At 33.4% G+C, this 25,905-nt stretch overlaps 1 protein-coding gene across 3 annotated transcripts in view; it reads left to right on the top strand.

Moving 5' to 3' along the window:
• LOC141556564 (UPF0461 protein C5orf24 homolog) overlaps positions 1–25,905 on the top strand; it is a 48,640-nt gene that overhangs the window by 3,531 nt on the left and 19,204 nt on the right. The window contains exons 2-3 of one of the 3 annotated variants that reach the window (XM_074290898.1): positions 4,535–4,964; positions 6,886–9,206. The exons of 1 other annotated variant lie outside the window; for it this stretch is intronic. In XM_074290898.1, the coding sequence (XP_074146999.1) occupies positions 4,538–4,964; positions 6,886–6,926 (468 nt within the window). In that variant the 5' untranslated portion in view covers positions 4,535–4,537 and the 3' untranslated portion in view covers positions 6,927–9,206. Of the gene's footprint in view, positions 1–4,534; positions 4,965–6,885; positions 9,207–25,905 lie in introns of those variants that run through there. One more of the 3 variants, XM_074290895.1, reaches the window with a different exon arrangement.

Genomic DNA, 25,905 nt, shown 5'->3' with positions numbered 1-25,905 from the left:
CCAAGACCATGTCTAGTTGTCCAGATCTATATGTATCCACTGGACCCAAATGGCTCTGGAGGAGAAAATGAAGCACGTGATCTTGCACAGCTCTCCCACATTTAAATCCAATTCACTTGCATGCCCTAATGCCTTGATGTCAGGTCCTCTTGGAGAATGAAGGACAAACAACAAGAACCATGCCTCTGGCAACATCATAATACTAATAAAGAATTCTTGATCATCATTTCCATACTCCTGTTTTTACTGTTTCTGGTAGAGACTATTCTGTATAGAGATGAAATCATAGGCCCAAAAACCTAGAAGCAGGTAGGTGGCCCTGGATCTGGAGTTAGGAAGGCCTGAGTTCAAATTTCTTCCTAGATACTCACTAAACTTTGTGACCGGGGGTAATTCACTTAAACTTTCTCATAGTTTTCATTTCCATAACTGTAAAATGGGTTTAAAATAGTAGCACTTCCCTCCCAAGATTATTGTGAGGATCAAATGAGATAATAATTATAAAGTATCACAGTGGCAGCACATAGGAAATTAGTAAATGAACATTTGCTGTATGCTAGCTATGCAGAAAAGAATCTGATTGTTTCTCACCTAAGAGAAGTTGAAGTCAGTTAGTTAGCATTTATGAAGCACATAACTATATGCTAATCTCTGAGAATATAAATAGAAAGTTCTGGTCCTCCCAGAGTTAACATTCTTGATATTTTTTGTTTCTTAAAATCACCATGGTATCCCAAGTATCCTTTTCCTTCCTCTTTCTCTGAGGGCCATCCCATTGGACAAATAATATTTTGTTGGAGGGGGAAAAAATCAGCACAATTCATGGATACATTGGGAAAAGTCTGAAAATGTGCAGTTGTGTAACAGCTTTGGATCTTTCAGTGCCATGAAGGAGTAGGCTGGGGATGTCTTATACCTCTTTATTTGAGTACTGCTTGATCTTTTAGATTTTGTTATATTCACTTTTGATTTTTTTTTTGGTGTCATTGTTCTTTCCCTTTATGTTGTTGTGATTATTATTGTGTATATATTTTTTTCACTTTGCTTTATTCATTTTGTATCAGTTTTTCCATGTTGCTCTATATTCATCACACATCTTTTCTTATAATAGAATCATTAATATAACAATATAATAACAATCATTCATATAACACAATTTGTTTGGCTCCAGAGCTTATACTTTAATAACCCTGATAGGAAACTTCTAATGTATGAATTCCACATCAGGAGGGAGCTTCAGAAAGAAGAGCTGCAAAATGAAGTTGAAGGCTTGAGATTGAAGTACTCACATATTACTTTTTAAATAGTAATTGTCCGAGCAAATTCCGTAGTTCCAGGACCATTTTTATCAGTGAGTCAATATTTATTGTTTATCCAAAATACTGAATCAATTGCCTGGGTCATACACAATTAGATAATTAGTTATTTTTTGAACCTCAGGTTTTTCGTCTGTAAAATGAGCTGACTAGATCTCAAAAGGTCATTCTAGGTAAATACCCTTACAACTTAGAAAAATAGTTTTTCCCACTATTAAATTTTGTCCCAGGTAGAGGACATATTTTTCTTTCTTACTTAATTTAATATAAACAAATAATGTTTATTTCTAGATACAGGGCAGGCCTTAAAAAAACCTTGAGAAAACCCAGGAAAATCCTGGGTCAAGTAATGTCTCAGCTACTAGATGTATGATTGGGCAAGTTTCTTAGTCTTGTAACTTTGATCTGCTTTGGTGGAAGAAGCTTTTACAGTAGAATTTTTTTTTTTTTTACATTGATGATGAGATCACAGGTTCTGATAAGTCTCACTTCACCAAAAAATTTATATATTCACCAGAATTAAGCATAGCTCTTTTATTTTAATGGGCTAATTGTTATTTTTTTGGCTGTTATAATGATTCAGAAATCTAGGCTATGACTTTGAATATAAAAGTAAGTTGGGACTATTTTCTGAATTCTGTAATAGACCATAAATATGATGTCATAAAAACGTCTCCAGTAGATCTATGATTTCAACAACTGTATTCTATCCAGAGTGTTGTCATGTGATGACATGTGGTTCTTTTCCATGTTCTTCCATAAAGAACCCAGTCGAATGCCTGCCATCTAGGGGAAGGGGTGGAGGGAAGGAGAGGAAAAATTTCGAAACAGAAGGGAGTACAAGGGATAATGTTGTTTTTTTAAAAAAAAATTACCTATACATATGTACTGTCAAAAAATGTTATAATTATAAAATTAATAAAAAATAAATAAAAAAAAAAAGAACTCAGTCAACATGGAGGGAGGGCTGGCTTTTAGTTTTTGGTTTTTTTTTTTAAGTTTTTTCATTCTAAGGCTAATCATTTGCAGTCTTTTTATCACCATATGAGCAATTCACACAAGTATGTAATGGGATTTCCTAATACAAGAATTTTTCAATCCATGGAATTATGTTTTGCTTAAATATGGAACTCTATTGATATGGATGTTCCTTCCAACAATACCAGTTGTCAACCCATATTTGCTTGCCCTTTACATGCTACAGATACTCTGTATCTGCTGCAAGCTCTCCCCTGGGAGTCCATTCAGCTTGCTGGAGGCCTTCATTTTGAATTAAGAGAAAATTAGGAGATGGAGATGGGGTCTGCAAAGGTTAATTTTTAATGCATTGTTGGTAATGGAAACGAGGTGGAAGAACTATTAATGGTTGAAATGATTTTCCTTTTTTTTTTTTTTTTTTTTTTTTTTTTGGTCTGTGTTAGGGAATGGGAGTGATAACAGAATTTTTTTTTAATTTTTATTTTTTTAAACAGGATAGCTGTTTTTAAATTGAGATTTTTGGTCTGTATTATTTTTGTAACTCATCTTGGCAGAAATTTGAAATGGGATAGTTGACAATCTAGTTCTCTTTGTTCTCTTTGGGAATTAGCAGTGTTATTTATTTTTAAATTGTTGTACTTCTATTGAAAATTCTCAAATCTATAGCATTTTTATTCCTTCCTTTTTAGAAAGTAGACATAAACAAGTACTTCTTACCAACAAACATTTTTCCTTGTAATTAAGATTATATGAACAGGTGCAGTTTTGTCTGAAAGAGTCATCCTTTCAGAATCAGAAAGCAATTAGGGTTAAGTGACTTGCCCAGGGTCACACAGGTAGGACATGTTAAGTGTCTGAGATTAAATTTGAACTCGGTCCTTCCTGACTTCAGGGGTAGTGCTCTATCCACTCCGCCACCTAGCTGCTCCTATCCTTTCAGGTTTTAATAAATGTTTTAGTATTTTAAAAATCAGTGATTTCATTTAATAATCCAGTTTTGTTAAATAATTAAATGATTCTTAATAACTATTTTGACTAATCTCAGTTCCTTTTGCCTTTGCCTTTTGCAGTTGATTTTGGTTTTGGCATATGTTTATTCATTATTATTATTATTGCTATATTGTAGCAATACAATCAAATAGATAATAGTATTTATTTATAAGATCTTGAGGGTTTATCCTTGCTTATGTTTTGACTTTTTGATTTAGACCTAATGAAAACTCAATGCAACATGTTGATTTAGTTCCTAAATCCTTATTTCCTATTTATCTAACTGTTCTTACCAGTTGGAGCTCTGCTTTTTTTTTTTTTAAACACACTTCAGTTTTTCAGAAGATAAAACATTGGGGATGGGTTGAGGAGGAATGGTAATGGTACCCTTAAGACAAAATTCAGACCTGTATTTATTAGTAAGTCAGAATGCCTTTATGAGGAAAGATATTGAAATATTTATGGATATGAGTAAGCACTCTTGTGCATTCAACCATTTTGTCAAGTTCAGCATCGGGAATTCAGCCATACCCTTAAAGAAGGCACATTGTTAACATTACCTCAGCCATGTATATTGCACATCTCAGCTGTTTATATTGTGGAATGGAAGCCTTATTCTTTTTTTAAAATTGTATCCTAATTGGATAGATGTTTACTTTTAGATGAGACTGAGTTTCTTGGGTCAAGGAAATGTGTCCTTTGTTTGGCACATTCCATCTATTGTATGGTGCCATGAACATTTACAGCTCTGTATAAATAATAAATCATAATGATGAAGAAGCTTCTATTATTCAGGAACTGTGGTCTGTTAGGAACAAATAAGAAAAGTACTTGTGAAAATTATAATAAAAGAGAAAAAGGAGATAATATGGAAATGTCAGCATGATTCTGCTTTTAACTTAACAGAACTTTCATTATTGAAATTTCTGTGTTCTTAATTAAAAAGCAAAGGACCAATGTACAAGATTATTAGGTGTTTTTCTTACCCATCTTTTTTGTTTTAATTAAGTAGAAGGATTGTCATGAGAAATCATATACTGTTATATTATCTTGGATGGAGTATTACCTAACTCATCATGTTATTATTACTTCTTTGATTTTGTGTGTGTGTATGTGTACTAAAGTGTTCTGGATTCTCTCTGGTGGCCTAAATAATAGTTATAACAGAAACTGTTTTGTTATTGAATACTGTCACATAAATGTATGTTTATGTATATTTATACCTATTTATATCCTTTTATTTTGGGTAGAAAATGATGCATCCTGTTGCCAGTGGTAATACTGCTTTCTGTGGGCCTGGTAAGGCGTCCTGCCTCAATGAAGACAATATGAGAGCTGCTGATCAATTTGACTTATATTCCTCTCAGCAAAGCAAATACAGCCACACAGTCAGCCACAAACCAATTGCTTGCCAGAGGCAAGACCCGCTAAATGAAACACACTTGCAGGCCACAAGTGGCAGAAACATAGAGACAAAAGATGAACTCAAGAAAAAGAAAAACCTCAATCGATCTGGTAAGCGTGGGAGACCTTCGGGGACCACCAAATCAGCAGGATACAGAACCAGTACCGGACGACCCCTTGGAACCACCAAAGCAGCTGGATTTAAGACAAGTCCAGGCAGACCTTTGGGTACAACTAAAGCTGCAGGATACAAAGTCAGCCCAGGGAGACCTCCAGGTAGCATTAAAGCTCTATCACGACTTGCAAATCTAGGTTATAGTTGTGGCAGTGCTGCTTTTCCTTATCCAATGGTACATAGCAGAGGAATTCATGGAGTTGGGGAAACGAGCAGCAAGGTCAAACAGCCCAATGAGTAAAGAGGCAGAAAAGTGAGATCATGGTTTTAATGAGGACTCAAAGGGTACCAAAGTCTCATGTTGGTTTGGTTATAACATATGTGATTTATGACTTGGTATTCCCAAATTTGTTGGTTTTATGTTTTGGGGAGAAGACTGCCACATGTTGACAGATGTGACTAGATAGATGCTGAAAGGGTATGAGTATGTTTTAGTGTTTGTACATAGGATTAAGAGTACTCTTAACTGAATCATTTCTTTTTTTTTCCTTAGAGAGTGATACCTATGTCTCATATTTCACTCCTACTGTTGAACTATTTTAAATGGATAGTTATGCACTAAGGAGTTGAAATAAGCAGGAAACTTATGCTTATTAACTCATGAAATAAACCTGCAATTTAATAAAAGATCCCAACTAGAGGAATTTTTAATTGCTAAAGTGATTTAATGATTTAACTTCAATGATTTAATGCCATTTAAGATACCAAATTTGAGTTTTGTAACATTTGTTTTTATGAAAGTTGGAATTATACAGATTTGTCTACTCTTGCAGTTACATAGGCCTTTAGATGTTTGTAGATATTGAGAAATTTGGAAAACTTTTTTTTTAAAGGATGTTTAGTTCAAGCATTTCTTATTTATTGGACTGTAGCATTAGCTAATTTAACTGATGTTCCAAAATGTTTTTTTAATATTTGCCTTTCAGTGATGGCAGGTCATTCAGCAGAACTCTTAATCTTAATCTTGGAATCTGCTGTGTGTTGTTAAATTGCCTATGAGCATGTATACCAAACACTACAAATAATTAATATTAAAACAAAATTATTTTATTAAATAATTTAATAGTAAGTTTTTAACATGATATGATTCATTCTAAGAATAGAATATTTAATGCTATGTATAAAGTATTCTTAAAAGTCTGCATATAACTACAGCCTCTGCATTTTGCCTTTTGTGTGCATAGATGGCAATTGTTAGTGGATTTTAAAGAATTAGTATGTTTATACTTTGAATTTGTTTTCTATTAGTGTTTCAAAAATTTTCGGAATAATTTTTTCTAGATTTTTTGAGAATAGTTTATCCTAAAACTAGCATTTATACTATAATTAAGTTATATCTACCAAAGGACTTGTGTTTTGATGATTCATAATAGAAACTAGAATAAACAGTGCATTTTTTAATTGTACTGTACAAACTCAAATGTTAAGAAATGTATAGGAATTGCATCTATGCATGAAATGTGGGAAAATATGTTGGCTGTTTAAACTAGAAATATCTTTCCTGACTCCATTGAGATCATTTCATCATCCAAAAGAAATGTTTCATTTTTAGTTATTTGTTTTAAAAGCAAAACTACATATGGAAAAGTTTTATCTATCTGTATGTAAGAGTGTGTGTGTGTGTGTGTGTGTGTGTGTGTGTGTGTGTGTGTGTGTGTATGCATGTGTATATATATATATATTTGTTTATATGGAGAGGAAAATAATCTCTGTTCTTCAATTTTGAAAATAACATCTGTGACTTTTATATATATTTACTTTATTCCGAATAGCTCTAGGATGAGTTAAATATATCAAACTTTGAGTTTGAAAGAAAATTTCCACAAAAATTTAGTTTACACTTAGAATGAACATGTAATTTTAAATGCCTGTGAGACTTTTTGATGGTTATAGATTTGAAGTTCCAGAAAGCTTTTGAAATACTTTAGATTGTTTCCGGGCTTGCTATTATTTAATACAGAATCTGATTGCAGTTATGATGACATAAGAAATGGATATCATATTTCATACCTTTCTTATTAGGAAAAAAGCAGCAAGCCTTCAGGTGTTCCAGTGATGCCTGACACATAATGAGCTGGACTTTATGCTGTGCTTTACAGTAAGAGGTGTTGACTTATATGTGGGGACTATTTGTGCACTGGCAACTAAGACATTGAACCTCAACAATCTTAGCATTGCACAGACCATATAGAACAAATTTTGGATGGCTACATATTGATTTGTAACCTAATGGCAGCTAATGGCTACTAAACCAGACTTTCTTCAGGTCAAGGCTTTTCAATCTGGTCCTATGTTCTATTTCTTAACAAATTTAAATATAAAACTCTTTATTTACTCAGAACAGTGTAACTTCTGACACACAAATGCTTTTATTGTTGTTAACACTCACAATGTAATTGTCATTTAGCTGTTTCACTTGATAATGTAGTGTTTTGAAATTTTTGAACTAGTTTGGAAAACATTTAATTGAATGACCTAATTGTGGGAATGATACATTCTACGGGCAAAGATTTGGTTGCATGTTGCTTTTATGTTTTAAAGTAAAATTCGCTTCTTTCCTGTCAGTTTCTTTTTATCCTTGATTTTGTTTCTTCCTTATATGCATCTACTCAGTGATGCTGTGCTGTGTGTCAGAAGGCAATACAGATGTATTACTGTTATATTAGTATAATGGACTTTGTATTCCAGTATATTGAAAGAGTGAAATCAGCTAAAGAAGATATATACATTATGGTGTTTATTAATGATATCAGGAAAAAAAGTGGGCAGTGACAACAATTATGGATAATACCAAATAGAACCCTATTTTTGCAGTTCATATGAAAAGCTGCCTAGAGAATTGGATTTGTGCACTGCTGAACATCTGATTCCAGTTTCTCTTGAACAATTTATTGGTGTCATGCTGAAGAAAAAGAAGTCTAAGAGAATGAAGTCTTAAATTTTGCTTCTATATATTCTATGAAGTATGTTGTGGGTTGTTTTTTTTTTTTTTTTTTTTTTGTAACACTGTCTTTTGTCATGATAAACACTGAAATAGCATGTTAAAAACTGCCTATATTTTGAAATGGTCAGTGAGAAAAGGCCTTTTCCCCCATAATATGATTGTTTTTTGAAACATGAATTGCTCATTTTATATTATTGTAACTCTGCTTTTCATAAAATAGGATTCACTGTTCTGTATTAACACTGTTGGTCAGAATATGATCTAAAGTACAAATAATTTTGCTTTAATGTTTTTCTTTTTCAACATATTTTTATGCCTTATTTATGAATAAATGAATGCTTTAGTATCTTAAATAAGGGGCTAATACATATGTTAATTACCCTGATTTTGCCATCAAAATGAATTTTGCTTAACTAATCTTTGGGATCAGATGAAATCTCAAGTCTTGCACTGGATATTTTAAAAATACCATGTTTTGGCGGGGAAAAAATGAATAGGATATTGACAAAGCTGATATTTAATATATTGGTTTCTATTTTAAAATCAGGTTTCAGATTGACCATAAAAAAGACTTTTCTTTACGTTATCCTTACTTTTAAAGGTAAATATTTATCAAAGTAATTTACCTATCCAAACCAAATTGATTTGGACGAATAGCAGCAATTATATGCATAATCATTCTAAAACAGGATCTGAGGATCTTTGAGTTTCTTTAAAACAAAAACAAGCCCTGGACCCAGTTGATGAATTATATGTCCATTGTAAGAATAACTTTTAAGATATGTTTTAAAAACATACTTTACTTTTACATAATAAAAAGCTTTAAAGACGGACGATTCAGGTGCTTATAGTAGTAACTTCAACTTCATTACTAATAGATGTATAATAAAATTTTATCATGCTTTTTCAGTAAAATTGAATAATTCAGAACACGTAAGAATTTTCATTTCTGGACAAGTTTTTTCTTATATTATCATAGTATCTATATTTTTAATATAGCTTAACTGTATGTTTATAAATGTTAGTATGTATCAGGTTTTTTTTTCAAGTAGATATATATATGGCTATGATCACAGATATCGATTTAATTTTTGAGAATTAAATGATAAAGTAAAATCATTGGAATTTTGTTTTGTAATCAGACCATTTTGATTCTTTAATTTTTTATTATTTAGTTTTCCCACAGATGATATGGATGAAATAATTACCAGTTAACTAATATCAGCACACTGTCCTCTGCTGTAAAAAGTCTGATAGATACTGTGTATGTTTTTATGTCCATGAACTTGAGCTACTCGTGTGCAATTATGTGTATAGGAATGGAGTAGTGTTCATGATTTGTATCTACATCATCATATGGATGTATATTTATTAATAAAGTCATTACTTTAAAACCAAATACATTTATACTTTATTCCATTAAATGGGATTTTATATGTCAAAATTATTTAAGTAGTTTGCAGGGATTGAGCTAAAATATTTTATCCTAGGCTTTTAATAAGAGGGGCATTTTGAGAGAAAGATTAGTGGTAAAAGGGTGTGTATGGTATTAAGAGTGGAGATAAAAGTGTTAACCCTTTTGATGATTGCCCTTGATTTGGATTTTTATTCAGAGACAGAAGTCTCTGATAGTTATATTTCATGTGTGATTTTAGACAAGTCATTTAATCACTCCCTGCCTCAGTTTCCTCGTCTGTAAAATGTTGGGGTTAGATTAGTTATCCTCTAAGTGTCTTTTGAGCTCTTCTAAACCTTTTGGAAGTTGCTATCTGTTTTCTACAAGCACAGATACACACACATACACACACACACACATATTGACAACTTGGGGAAAAAAATCTAACTTATAGATAGATACTGTTTCTTACTACTGATAGTAAACTGATGTAGTTTTTCAAGAAATTTGTTCATTTTTTTAAGTTCTTTCCTCTTAAATGCCTAATAGTGTGAGACTGTGAATCAGTAAATATTTTGGTGCCTATTGTGTATCAGGTAGTATGTTAAATGTTGGGAATACGAAAGAGGCAAAAGACAGTCTCTGACTATGTTCAGGGAGCTCACAATCTAATGGAGAAGACAAATAAGCAAATAAATATGTATTAAAAAGGAAAAAATATAAAATGATTTAAAAAGAGAAGAATTAAGAGGATTGAGAAACCCAAGGCTTCCTATGAAAGATTGGATTTTAATTGGGACTTGAAGGAAGTCAGAAAAACCAATAAGTATGCCATATCTCCCTATAGAGGGAGATCATTCTAGACCTGAGGGACAGCTGGGGAAGGTAGCTTATGAAGTGTTTTGAATATTAAAACAATTTCTTATTTGATCTGGGAGGTGATAGATAGCCAGTGAAGTTTATTGATAGAAGGTCAACATGGATGAACTTTCACTTTAGTAAAATCAACCGCCCATTGGAGGATGGGTTGAGAAGGGGAGAGATTTGAGTCTTAGACCTACCAACAAGCTACTGCAGTAGTGTGAAGTGATAGGGGCAAGTGTCAGAGGAGAGAAGAGGTCATATTTGAGAGATTTCAAAGGTGAAATTGACAGGCCTTGGCAAGAGATGTGATATAGTGTGCATGTGAGAGATACTGAGGAGTTGGAGACAACTCTTAGGTTGTAAGGCCAAGGAACTGGAAAGATGATATTGCCCACAACAGTAATGGAGAGGAGAGGAGAAAGGGAGAGTTTAGGGTGAAAGATGATGAATTTGGGACAAACCTGACTATAAGATATCTTTTGGATATCCAGTTTGGAATATCTGAAAGATGTGAGATTGGAGGTCAAGAGAGAGGATTATGACATGACAGGATAGATGTATTTGAGAATTATTAACCAGATGGTAAATTAAATCTATGGGCCCTAATGAGAGCAAGTGAAATAGTATAGAGGGAGAAGAGATAAGGACCAAGGACAGAACCTTGAGGGACATCTATTATTTAGAGGATAGGTTCTAGATACAGCCAAGAAAGAGGGGATTTAGATAAATAGATGAAGAACCAGGAAAAATTCCTCATCTGAAAATTTTGACAGAAGAGATTATCAAGTAGGAGAGGATGAACAACAGAGTTTAAGGCTGTAGAAAAGTGCAAAGAAGTGCCATTGGATTTGATAATTAGGAAATCATTGATTACTTTGAAGAAATCAATCCATTTTAGTGGAATGATATGATCAAAAGGCACATTGTCAGGGATTAACAAAGTGAAATAAGAGGACCTGTTTACTGGGCCTATTCAAGGAGTTTAGCCACAGAGAGCAGAAGAGATAAAGGACTTTAGTTAATTTGAATGAAAGGATCAGTTAAAAGCTTTTTGAGGAAAGGGAAACATGGACAGGAGGCAGTAATGAAGCAAGTTGCTAATGGATAAGGAAATTTGAAGATATGTGATAGAATGAATGGAGATGACAGATTCATTCTGAAGGTCTGCTGGTTGTCAAAATATTTAAAATGCAAAAACTTTTTCCTTATAATTGAATAATTACTTTTTTACTTGCCTAGAAGGATACAGAGAAATTTTCAAAAGGAGAAATTTCAGTAGAAATATGAAATGCCATTTGAAGTTGCATCAAAAAATCTATTCAAATTATTGCAATTAATTTTAATCTTTGAATTATTTTGATTCTGTTCAGCAAACTTATGAGCAATCTGTTGTGTGTAAATAAATCACTTAGGTGAATTTCAAAACCGCTAAGAATTCATCTTTCTTCAAGTAGAGGTATATACTTAAAAATTGTTAGATAGTGTTCAAAGTCCTATTGAAGTTGTTGGAATTCATTTATATATGTACCATGGGCATGATTGATTGGCTATGCTATTTTTGAGGGACATTCAACTGTTTATACTACAAATATATATGCATGTGAGTACGTACTGATACATAATAATATTACTCATTTGTATTGCATGCTGTATTACATATTTTAGAGAAAAATTTCTCTGTTTTTCATTTTAAAGAACTATTTGTATATTAATTTTAGTTGTTTGCTAGAAGTCTAGTGTGTGAAATAACATAGAACACAAATGCTTAGAAGTGGTAAGGATCTTAATTCTGTCCAAATCCCCCTACCCCTCAAAATCATGGCTGTTTAGGATGAAGAAAGTTATATTTAGTACTAAATATAATAGGTGGGACCTATTGACAGTTTTTTTTTTTTTTTCTTTTATAACGGCAGCTGCCATGTTAAAAAAAATAATTAAGAATTTTAAGCTATCTAGGACTCAAATGACATTTGTTATCTTTGGAAATTGACACATTTAGACCAATGGTGGTTTGTAATCACAATTTCTTTTGGTAATGTATTAATAAGATGGGAATAAAATGCCTTGCTGTTAATTTGCATAGCAGGTGAAGGGTGCCTTACCACAGTTGGATATTCTCTGATGGTTCTCAGAGTGTTTTCCAGTGTAGTATTCACAAATGTGATAAATGACACATGTCATACTATTTACTAGAAAGAAAAATTTAAATGCTTTCACAAGAGATAAATGCTGGAGATAAGATTTGCTGGTGTAGTTTTTCTCTAATTTGGACTCTGCCAGAATTGGTAAATTTCCCAGATTCAGTATTCATTGTCCATTTTGGTCTTTTTATTCATCAGCAAAGTGAATTAATTGTATTAGATAATCTCTAAACTTTCTTCAAGATCTAAAAATGCTAATCTACTTGATATTTATATTACAAGTTATTTTGTCCTTTAAAAAAATATCCATGAGGTTCTGGATTATAAATTAGCTTTTTAAAAAAATATCAATTAGTAGTCATATACCAAGTTCCCACAATCCTATAGACACTTTACCAGGATTGAAGGATATAAAGGCAAAAATAAGTGACCCGTTCCCTCAAGGAGCCCACACGCCACTGGGGAAAAAGATTCATCACAATAATCTTGTAAAGTCAGCTGGAATTTATAAAAACCCATTTTCTAGTTATAATAACTAAATCATTTAAGGGTTAAATGACTTAACCTGTCAGTTGCCAACCTGGTTCCTTTTGTTAATAGTGCAGTTTTTAATCAATAGGGTATTTTAGTAGATTCAAAATTTTTTGCCTCTTTTAAATAAGCATCAGAGGAAAAATCTTAATATTCTGTGTTCATTGAAACATAAAAATAAAGTCTTGCCTGGTGTTAAAGCAATTTAGCTTTAAAATGATAGGTCTAGGATATTTTATTATCAGTATTAATTACTATCATCTCTTCCTGTATAAATTGTTTGTATTAGATGTCAGCCCAATTAATTGTATTATTTTTTTATTTGGTAAATTGGTAGGTATGGAAACATTTGTATGTTAATATTGTAATTGTTATGTTTTCATTTGTTTGGGTGTAGTTTATTATATTTTGAAGTAGTTAAGTAGATCAATTGTTAAATCATTGAACCTAGAGTCAGGAAGACGAATTCAGATTTGGTTTCAAGCTAATTGTTTGATCCTGGATAAGTCATTTAACCTTTTCCTGCCTCAGTTTCTAAAGTAGTAATCTCATCCAGGACTATTATTTCTCCTTTCCATAAGAAACAACGTATTATTGCTGGAAAATGTACTATGCTCAGTCTGAAGACCCATTTCTAATATTTGCTGAAGAAATCACAACCTCTCTGTGCTGAGATTTCCTTATCTATATAAATAGAAATAAAGATACTGGTTGCTTTCCTTGATGGCAGGGATTTGGGTTAAAGTCAGGTGCTATATAAATGAATTGTTATTCTGTTGAAAACAAAAGTATGAAGAGAACAGGGAAGTTTTATATCATTTAACAAAATATTTACTTTCAGTGGGTCTTGTGAAGCCTTTCCTGGAGGTCAGTACAGCTTTGAAGTTGTATACATTGAACATCAACCTTTGTTTTTACTACATGATGAGCCTATCTCCTTTGCTAATTGTACATTTTCTGGGTAATATCTTTTATACTTCTTCTTGTGCACAGGTAATCACTGGCAATATAGTCTCTCCATTACCCTTTGGAGATTTTGTTCCATGATTAGCAGTCAAATAGCATCCTTGGGAGTATATAGATCATTTAAAAACTGGGTTTTTGTGTCATGAAGCAGTTTGGAATTTATTAAGTATGGTTTCTTAAATGCTTTTTTGTACTTTTTATCATTCCATTATTTGTCCATATTTAGATAATGACCAAGATATCCATTTCAGTGGACTGTCAAGCTATAGAGCTTTGTCTAAGCAACAGGCAGTATCATCATCCATTTAATTTTTTATATACAGATTGTTAGGGCAGACCTGTCTTTGAGTGGTCATAAATTTCATAGAAGAAACCTTGTAACATATAGGTTTGATGCAATCAGCATTATCATTTACAAACTGGATTCCTATAGGGAATCTTTCTTCCACTAGGATACTATGCTTGATAATTGAATGCCTTTGGAAAGCATACACTTGTTTTTATGTATTGTGTGGACAGGCTTAGTGAGCAAAATGATCTTTGCTGTTTTTTGAAAAGTATCATCTTATGATTTTTATGTTATGCATAAGACACATAAGAATGATAAAAAGGGACAGCCTGGTACAATATTTAGAAAACTGATTACAGAGTTAGGAAAACTAGGCTTTATTTCTTATCTCTGAAGTCACTTTTGTTTTAAGTGCTCCTGGCAACTCTATCAGACTCTTTTTAAGTTTCTAAAAAAATGCCAATCTGCACTGATAGAGGAAGTTCTTCATTAGGAACAGTGGTTTTTATCTTATTGGAATAGAGTGTCAGATTAAGGCCATGTTTGCTGTACTGAGTGAAACACTTTAAAATAATCAACATCATAGATATGGTAGAATTTTTATATTAGCATTGAGCTTTTGGGCTCATCTTTGTTATTTTTAAGGTTTTTTAATTCTGAGAACTAGAATTTTCATCTTTGAAGCCTTTACTGGGCAAGTATTAAGTACATAATTTTTTTCTTAGCATAAAGTTGCATTCTTTTCTCTACCACCAACTAATGGACTAGTAAAGTTTTTAACATAAGCTTGTAAATAGGAATTATTTCCTTTTTGACATTTGTACCTAGTGTTTAGCACAGTGTCAGCATTGTAGAATATGCATAAATCCTGCCTTTTAAAGAACTTATATTCTAGTATTATAGTTTAGAATTTGTTGGATAATAATAATTATCCATCTTTATACTATTTTAAAATTTGCAAAATTCTTTGCTTATGAGAATCTGTGGAATATAGGTGTTAACTGCATTTTACAGATGAAGAAACTGAGATTCAAAGACCATTATTTTTTTGTCTTACATTTCATAAATCAGAAGCAAGATTTAACATTTGTTGAATATGGTAAAAGAGTTGTTTCTGAACTCCCAAGTTAAAAGTTCTTTTTAGCAAATGAGCCTCAGAATATAATGAAGTTGTACGTGGAATTTTGTAATTTGTAGAATATGCCTTTTGTCTAGGCACTTGGGAATTCAAAAGAACTCAAGCCAGAATCACAAAATATTTTTTTTTCTGGTAAGTGATATTTGACATGGGCGCTACTGGTGATGGGGAGGAAGTAGGGACTAATCAAAGGCACAGCAATAACTTAATACAAGATTTGTAAGAAAGTTCTTAAAATTCAAAGTCTCTATTATGAAATAAATTTCTCTTTTTTTTTCTCCACTCTTAAAGTTATATAACTATTATTAGGCTTTGCACTGCACAAGTAAAATATCTTGCTTTTCCTGTTTTTTTACTTACACACACACCACACACACACACACTTAAAAATAATATTTTGCATAGTACTTAAAATTTAATTATATATGCGATTGCCAGGTCATTATCTCTAAAATGATATTCTGCAAAGATTATTGAAAGCCCTTTTTTCCCCCTCTTGATTGAATGATAATGTTAGAAGGAATTCTGACTTCTTTTGGCTGTACCTTGAGAAGCTCAGTGATTCTCCAAAAGGAAATCATATTAATAGAAAGAAGAGTAAGTCTACCAATTTCTAGAACTGAACCATACATGGTTAACTAAAATGGTTATTTTGGTTTTAATATACAAAAGTCATTATTTAAAAAGTATATTTGGTGGGGTTTTTTTTTTTTTTTGTTTTTTTTGTTTTGATTTTTGGTGAGGCAATTGGGATTAAGTAGCTTGCCATAGCTAGGAAGTGTTTTGGAGACTAGATTTGAACTCTGGTCCTCCTGACTTCAGGGCTAGTGCTCTATCCACTGTGCCACCCAGCTGCCTCACTACGTTTATTGTTAATAAAAGCATGTAAAGATCATCAAAGTAGGTACTCTCTTAAATACCACTTTATTTTAGGAACATTTTCATTGAAAATCAAATCGGGAAGAACATTTGTACAAAAACCAATATATTTTGTTAGTATTTAGTATTGCTTTGTTATTGGAAATTGCACTAGATATAAAACATTGGTAATAAGTTCAACTCATAAAATTGTTGAATTATCTTAATAAGTACTTAATAAGTTTGATAGGTTATATAACATAAAACACTTTGTAAAATACAAAGTACCTGTATTCTCAAGTCAATTCTTCCAATAATTTGTTACATAAATCTAAGAATGAATAACCATGTTCCAAACACTGTGCCATGAGTATAGGGCCTGTCCTCAAGGAACTTACATTCAAGACATATATATATGTTGTCCATTTTTTCTTGTCAAATCTGACTCTTTGTGACTCCATTTGGGTTTTTCTTGGTAAAGATATTGGAGTGCTTTGCCATTTTCTTTTCCAACTCATTTTACAGATAAGGAAACTGAGACAAACAGGGTTAAGTGAGTTGCTTGGGGTCACATGAAAAATCTCTGAGGCCCATATTTGAATTCAGGTCTTCCTGACTCCAGGCCTAATACTCTATTTACTGAACCACTTAGCTGCTCAAATACATGTAAAACATATACAAAATAATCTTGTGGGGGAGCTTCATGCAGAAAGTGATAATGGAATTGAGATTTGAGGAAATTTTCCTTATGTGCTAGGAGAGGAGTTCTATGCTTAGCCAGTGCAAAGGTAAGGCAAATGGAATGTACTGTGTGAGGGACAGCAAAGATAGTATTTGACTAGATTGTTTAGTGCATGGAGGGGAGAAATGTTTAAGGGAAAAAAAAGGAGCAATTGTGGTGAAGCTACTTGTCAGAGATCGCAGATAGTAGCTGAGGTCCAATTTGAACTCTAGTACCACCTAGCTGTCCAAAGAAAATTGTAAAACTTGAGATTCCTTATGTGAAATACAGCAATTTTGTACAGGGACACTTTTATGCTGATCAAAATAAGTATTTCATCGACTGCTATTTTACATATATTCCAAAAAATCTTAATGATTTTTCTGGCACATGATTTATCTTTGGCAGTGCTTAAGCAAAGCTTAAGGCTTTTTCTATTATGCAACCCTGGGGATATGGATATAGATGTATACAAATAAAATATTTACTAATAGTAAATCATAATTTTGCAACCCCCACATACACTTAAGCATTAATTCCCATGTGGGGTTGCATCCCACAGTTTAAAAGGAAGCTTTGATCTATGGTATAAAAGATATTCCTAAAATTTCCCAAAGGATATGACAAAGTGACAGACTTATAAGCATTTTGTTCAACAATTAGGTACCAATTATATGCAGGGCACTGCCATTTCCTCACTGGGCCATGCCTTTACCTGCTTCTGCTGTGACGTGGCCTCTCAGTATACAACATTACCACCTATATCTCAAGGAGGACCTTGCCTAACCTGCCTGCCTCGACACAACTATCTTCAATTAATGACATGCCACGTGGCACGTGCCATTCCTTAATGGTTAGCATACTCCATCCCTTCATACTCTTGAACCCCTGGTTAGTTATGTAGTCTTTCCTTATAAGTTTCACACTAAGGATTTGCTAAGACCTGGGAAAGACTTTAACTTAAGGTCAGAGTCTCCTATGTATCTGGGGCCATCTCTAGTCATCCTGACTTGCATTTTGCCACTGGACCCAGATGTCTCTGAAAGAGAAAGTGAAGCTGGTGATTTTGCCAAGCCGTCCTTCACTTCAAGTCACTAGCAAGCTATGGCATCATGGTACTTTTTGATAATGAAAGACAAACAATGACTGAGATCACTTCAGTCTTTCTAGTCACTTAAGCATCCAATCCCAGTGTCATCTTTGTCCACTGGCATTCATCCCTTTACAAAAATCTCATTTGTTAGGGGCTAGAACTCTGGAACAAGGATTCTTACAAGGTATTAAGTCAGTAAATTGATGAGACAATGGTTATCTAGTTTAGCATGGTGCTTAATAGTTCCCTAAGTTCAGTATGATTGATTTAATTAATTTTACAACAATGATTTCCTAGTGATATAATGATTGGTTTATACTCATTGTAGAGGATATAAGCTGGGAGCCTCAGCCAGAGTCAGGGCAGAGAAGACAAAGGATTGGCGGATGCTCAGGCTCTCAGAGCCAAGGAGAGATTCATTCGATCTCCTGAGGGATGGAGAGCCAGATTCAATTCCATCTTCATCAGCCTCGTGGTGGCTGGCCTGGCCTGGCCTCCTGAAGTTCCTCTACTGAGACCAAGTCCCATCTGAAGGCCCTCCAGAAAACTAGTCAAGCCCCAAGTGAAGGAGATAGGACTTTGAAGGAATTAATAAAGAATTTAGACTTTAACACCTGGCTATTCTAATTAATCTGCTGAAAAGAAAGCTGCCCAGAAACCTCCAGAAAACCAAAAAGAACATTACATTCATTGGTTCATTTCTTTCCACTCATGTAGCCACCATCCTAGAATAGGCCCTATCACCACTTGTCTAGACCATTGCAATAATCTAATTGATCACTATTTCTCAAATTTCTTCTAACTCCAATTTATTCTCTATTTAGATATTCTCTATCTATTGCCAAAGTGATGCCTTTCCTAAGGCCCAGATCTGACTATATAAAAATCTTTCTTTGCTTTTCTTCCTACTCAAAACTTCACTAGTTCTCTGTGATCTTCATCTTCAGATATAAAATATAAAAGTTACAGCTTTTCACCACCTGACTCCTTCCAGTCTTTCCAGGCTATTACATTTCATTCCCCTCACTTTTTCTCTGTGTTTCAATTATAAAATTATAAAAGCTGTTCCTGACTTTTTACTGCTTCCCATACTTGGGATTTCCTTTCTTAGGAATTCCCTTCCTTTCCTAGCTTCTCTGTTTTGCTTCAAGATTAATTTCAAATCTTAACTTTCTGAAGTAGCCTTTCCTAGTCTCTAAATATCTTCCCCGTCCAATATCTTCTGTTTGAGATTACCATCCAGATATGTCGAACACTCACACACACACATATAATAGCTAGGTGGCACATTGGATACAGTGCTCAGCCTGAATTAAGGAAGACTTGAGTTGAAATGTAGACCCCAGGCACTTATTAACTATGTGATCCTGCACAAGTCATTTAATCCTGTTTGCCTTAGTTTCCTCATCTGTAAATTGAGCTGAAGAAGGAAATGTAAAACCATTACAATATCTTTGCCACGAAAATCCCAAAAGGGGTCTCAAAGATTTGAACACAACTGAACAATAAATTATGTATGCATAGAGACACACATGTAAAATACAGTTTTTTGGATTTTGTCTCCCATATTAGGGTGGGACCTCTTTGAAGTGAAGGGCAGTGTTTTTGCCTCTCTGTTTTCAGCATTTAACAGAGTGCTTGACACATAAACAATAAATGTTTCTTGATTGACTTGATAGAGACTGGGAATTCAGAGATTAAAAAAGCCTCTCAGTTGAGCTTATATTCTGAGAGGTGGGTAATGGGTATTGGAGAAGGATTTCTATGTACAGAATATTATAATGGGAGCTAAAATGTGATGAGAGGAAAGGAAGACTCAGAATACTTAAGGAAAAATTTAAGAGGAAAAGAACACTTTTGGGAGGGATGGATTAAGGAAAACCTTATAGAGGATAAAGTACCTGAATTGAGCTTTAAACATACAATAATTCTGAAGGGCAGACATGAAGAATATATTCCAGGTGTGGAGAATGGCCCAGGCAAATGTATATGAGACCCAGCAATGCTATTACGGGGTCTGTATCCCAAGGAAATCCTAAAGGAGGGAAAAGGACCCACATATGAAAAAATGTAGCAGCTTTTTATGGTAGCAAAGAATTGGAAAATTGAGTAGATGCCCATCAATTGGGGAATGGCTGAATAAGTTGTGGTCTGTGAAGGTAATGGAATATTATTCATTTAAAAATTATGAACAAGCCGATTTTAGAAAGGCCTGGAAAAATTTAGATGAACTTATGTTGAGTGAAACAAGAACCAGAATACATTGTATACAACAAGAAGAATGTGCGATGATCAACTGTGAAAGACTTGGTTCCCCACAGTGGTTCAGTGATTCAAAGAAATCCCAATAGACTTTGGACGGAAAATGCTATCCACATCCAGAAAAAAAACTAAGGAAACTGAATGTCATCAACACATTCTATGTTCATTTCTTTTTTCTGTTTTTCTTTTTTCTTTTTTTTTTTTTTTTTTTATCTCTCCCATGGTTTTTCCCTTTTGCTCTGATTTTTCTCTCCCAACATGATTTGTAAAGCAATGTGTGTTAGAATAAACAAATAAAAAATGTATATAATTAGGAGATGGCATATTGAATTTATGAATATATAAATATATGAATTTGGCAGGAATGGAGTTGAAATCATAAGTGCCTCTTTCCCTCTCCCCCCCAAAAAAAATAATAGGGAAAGGAGAACAAAAGGATATGAATAAGGGTAAGCATTTTATGTTTAAATATAGAGCTTCCATAATTCCTTTTCTAACATACTGTTTTATTGCCTTTCTTTGATGTGGTTATGGAGGTGATTCTGGGTTCTCAGGCTATAACATAGAAAGGAAGCTCTGGCAATTGCTAACAAGTGAGAAAAGCTTCAAGTATGGACTATATTTTGTTCTAGGACTAGACTAGTTAAATTTGTTTTGACTATAGGGCTGGTGTCCTATCTCCTATGCCATCTAGCTGTCCCTACTCTAGTTTAGTTTGGAAAAAAACCTATTATCCGTTTTGGATGCAAAGGTAATTTTTTTGGCAACTGTTATTAAGAAAATTATTCAGAGTAGTGTAGATAAGGCTTGTAATCTTCATAAATGGAGAGTATACTCTCATCATAGCTTTAATCATTATAATGAAAGTATTGATAAAATTAGGGTAAACTCATTTAGATCAACTGGTTCATGAACTCCTTGGGATTTTATGATAGTCCAAGAGATTCATATTAAAAATTCTTTATTGGCACTCTAACCAATGAATAATTGACCAATTATGTTATAAATATACTTATGTGACTAAAAGCATATGCATTTTTAAAACATCATAAAGTTTGTTTTTGCAGCAATTAGAAACTTATGATTACATATACAATGATCTTAATGTTTACCCAGCAATTACATTAAATTCAGAGTTTTTGATAATGATCTTGCAGTTTCTCTGTTATCAAATTGTTTCTAAACTGCCACAAAATTTACCATTTGAGCGCAAACTGATTGTCAGCAAATGGTCAGATGTGTATCTACCCTCATTTGCATTTTGTACATTGAACTGGAGTAGCTCCTACATTCCCCTCTGTTAGCATGTAATTGTATCTCATTAGCAGTGCAATCCTGTATTCAAGATGTTATGAATATTTGCATTTTTGTAGTGCAAATGTCAGTCTGTTTGAAAATAGTGATCACTGGCATGAACATCTTGAAACCATCAGGGACCATCTGTAGAACATTGCTTGTCATTGCAGTTTCCTATTTCAGGCTATTTAAACTTAATTCTCCTCTTATGTGATTACCTTTCTTATATCTGGCAGATTTTCACATGAATTGGTTGACAATTTTGGTCAAGTTGATCAGTAGTTTCTGTGAGAATGTAGCTGGTATGCCAGTGGTAAAAGAGAAGAAATTCACTTCAGAAGAGCTTTTTTCCCTTTCAAAAGTTAGTTTATATATAAACATTTGTTAAAAAAAAAATGTGGCAATATGATGGAATACTACTGTACTGTAAGAAGTGATGAGCAAAAAAAAAGACTTTTTGGGGCAGCTAGGTGGTGCACCAGCCCATGAAGCCCATGAATTCAAATATGGCCTCAAACACTTAACACTTCCTAGTTGTGTGATCTTGGATAAGTCACTGAATCCCAATTACCTTGCCAAAAAAAGAAAAGTGATGAGCAGGTTGATTTTAGAAAAACATGGAAAGACTTGCATGAAATAATGAAGAATGAAATAAACAGAAGCAAGAAGACATCATATATACAGCAATATTACAGAAAAACTGTAAATGACTAAATTATTGTGAATATCATAAATACTGAAATTGACTACAAAGGACCTATGAAAGAAGGTGCTGATAACATAATTATTCATTGTATGATTTTACACATTTCTATCTCTGTGAAATGATGGCCTTCTCTTGTGCAGGGTGGGGAGGGAATGAGACAGTTTGAAATTTAAAATGGAACAAAAAAAGTAACAAAAAATACATATATACACTAATATGTTCATATGTGAATATATAATAGAGGCCTAATAAAGTAAACTTATTTGTTGAATGAGTAAGAGAAAAAAATGAGACAGTATATACAATTAACATTCAGTGCATTTATCATTTAACACAGTGCTTTGTTATTTGCCAGTATAAAAATAAATATTTTATATTGCTAATTTATTTTCATTGATTAGTTAAGTGGCCAAAAATAGAAAACGAATTTCCATCTTCAGGAAGAGAACTTGTAAATTTTTCTACCATTTTCTCTGACACATTTATATGGATGAGCATTTAAAAAAAAAAAAATTTTTTTAACTCAAAATACAAAAATAAACTTAAAACAGAAACAGAGTTAAGACTGTTTTGGTGATCTAACTTATAGATATTGCAAACCTTTATTAAAAATAAAAACATCAAGTATCAAAATTTAAGTTTGTAATTTTTATATTATGATAAGCGTATTCCAAATTAGAACTTATTTCATTTATAGTCAACATTTATAAAATAAATATAAATATTCATATTATAGTAAGCATGGATTGCTTTTTAAAATTCTTATAGAATGTCTTGCATAAAATATTTGTAATTAGAATTTTATAATTTTATATTTAGATTTTTTTTATAATTATAGGTAGATATAATTTTATATTTTATAATTACATAATATACATTTTAATGGCAAGGTCTTTTAGATAAATGATCACTTTTATTGTAAGCATTTAATAAGTCATTCCAGAAGAATAATATGAGTATATTAAATTACTCTGGAGGTTAACAGTTTTTTTGTTGTTATTGAAGCTCAGAACAAAAATATTGGGAATTGTTGAATTAGAGGAATACATTTTTCTTGAGTCTGACTTACAGAATCACTTCTCTTGTGCAAAACATTTTCAAATTGTATTGTTTTTGTCATTAAAACTTTTAAAAAGAGCCCATTTCAAAATCATTATATAAAACCCAGAAAAGAGACAAAGAAAGAACAATTGTGAATATACCTGTGCATTCACGATATTCACTGTGTATATCATATTAAAATTGCCTAGCACATGCCTAGTGCATAGGTATCATAAAGCTTATTTTTTTCCCCTAATATTACTTAATTCTTTCAATTAAGACAATCCTTGTTGACATAATTTTGTCAGATAGTGTAATTATAGACTATATATATATCGACACTTTTTAGACCCATTTGTAACAATCCTTACAGGACATATAACATTTTAATAATTCATAGATTTAATTTTAGTCAGTGTTAGAGCATGACTTTACCTGCTTATTTTTCAGAAATAGCACTAGATAAAAGTAAATAAAGAATTTGTGCCCAAATCTGAGTAATGGCCCAGTGGCTACCTTTTCCTGGTAAATGCTTCTGCCTATCTGGTGGCCAAATGTATAAATATAAAGTATGCTTATTTGAATTAACTTATTGAATGCTTATTTTAATTAACTCCACTCTCTACTTATTTAAATTAAAACATGGGGGACAGCAGAGAAGATGGAAGTATGAGTAATGACAACTTTAAAGGGGGAAACTGGAAATACGAATAACACAAGTTATCGAGAACTTTTAATTTATGTCCAGAAGAATATGAATCAACCTACATTCCTTGTCCAACTTTTGTGTCCAACTTTTCCTGATCTCATGGACCATAGTGTTCAGGAGTTTTTCTCTGCAAATATATTAGAGTGGTTTGCCTTTCTTCAGTGGATTAAAGTATAAAGAAGTTAACTGACTTGCCCAAGGTCATACAACTAGTGTCTGAAATCAGATTTGAACTCATGTTGAAGTGGGTTGTGGTCCCTTTAAGAAACTGATTTGTGATCCTTTCAAATTGATTTGTGATTCAAATTACTTCCAGCCCCACCTGGCATTATTAATTCAAGAAGCTAGGATCTTTGATTCACAAATTCTGGTCAAAAGCACCCCTTTTGAATTCCAATAGGATATCAGGGCTTGTCCCAGCCCCCATTGGATCTGAGCCAACTTGGGCTGTCCCAGCCCCCATCTGCAATGATCTGCTCAGGTTTCCCAACCCCCCACCAAGCAAATTTTAGCCCTAGCTGAAACCCATCGAGGAGCCAACTTGGAACTCCACTCATGGGCTAAATCTCTCATTATAAAAAGAGCCAAACTAAAATCCTCTGTGCAGAGGTTCCAAACATGCCAGATGCTTGACAGACACCCCAAGAAGCTTCTACCCACTGGAATACTGTTTCCAGTGCCCTCTTCTCTACCTTCATCCATTTCCTTAAGTAGACTTTAACCTTACTTCCAATCCCCATAATAAACCTCTTTTGTCAATCTAGGTTTTCAAGTCTGTCAATTTACAGAGAACTGCTTGTGCCACCACTAAATTTCATTTAACTCCCTACCCTTGCACCAAATTCTGAGAGGTTGCAGGGGAGCTTCATTTGACTCCCTGAACCCCAAACTTGCCACTAGACATCATTTAACTCCTTGACCACCAGAAACCCTAATTTCATTTGGGTACCTCAAATCTAAACCATGTCTTCCTGATTCCAGGCCCAGTGCTTGATCTACTGAGACATTTATCTACTCCAATTTTTAATTACATTATACAGATTTTATTTAAATGCTTCTTGAATCTATTTTTATTCTCTATCTTCTACTAGTGTCAGATATCATATAAAACGGTACTTATCTTTATTTGCCCGAATATGATATATATTTTAAGTCTTGTTCTTCTGTTGTTTGGCAAACCACTTTGTGGTCTTCCTGTTCATGGTTTTTTAGACTTTTGACTTTATCGTTTTTATTTTCTTTCAGAGTGAGGAATCCCAAACTACTCATCTATTATTTTTATTATTTGTTTTTCTTCCTTTGATGAAAAACCTTTGTAAAGGTGGTATCCCTAGGAATCTTTTTCATCTTGAGCCAGTGGTTGGTGGAGTTTGTTTATAGATTGTTCAAAGGATATTCACCCTTTGTACTGGCCCCTCCCTGTGTCTGGAATGTCTGGAATTAGTTTCCTTCAGAGCTATGTGAGTCTAGGAACTCCACTTGGGTGGTCCCCTACCCTTAAGTGATGAGGTTTAGATTTGGGGTACCCAAATGAAATTAGGGTTTCTGGTGGTCAAGGAGTTAATTAAGATCTAAATGAAGTCTAGTGGTGGTGCGAGAGTAGGGAGTTATGGGATTCTCTTCTGGCAGCGCAAGACTCCCCTGTAAAGGAATTTACTGACCAGAAAACCTAGATTGATAAAAAGGTTTATTATGGGGATTGGAAGTAAGGTTCAAGTCTAGTTAGTAAAAGGTAAAGAGAAGAGGGCACCAGAAGCATTCCAGTGTGCAGAGGCTCTTGGGGTGTCAAGCATGGTAGCTAGCATATTTGGAACCTCTGCAAAGTTTTAGTCTGACTCTTTTATAATAGAGGGTTTTGGCTACAAGCCGAAGGGGCTCGTGAGTGGAGTCCCTGGTTGGCTCCTCAATAGGTTTCAGCCAGGGTTAGAATTTGAATTTAATTCAATGGTTTTCAGGACTGAGTGGCCCCACCCAGATAATAAAGATGAAAGTGTGCATGGATAGGGTGGAGTTTCCTCATTGAGGCAGAGTTGAAGGTTTTCTCTTTTAAGGATTTTTCAGAATTTTGGGGTTTTCTCCTTTAAGGA

The sequence above is a fragment of the Sminthopsis crassicaudata genome, chromosome 2 (assembly GCF_048593235.1).
Source record: "Sminthopsis crassicaudata isolate SCR6 chromosome 2, ASM4859323v1, whole genome shotgun sequence".
Taxonomy (NCBI): Eukaryota; Metazoa; Chordata; class Mammalia; order Dasyuromorphia; family Dasyuridae; genus Sminthopsis; species Sminthopsis crassicaudata.
This window is presented reverse-complemented; position numbering and strand designations above follow the sequence as displayed.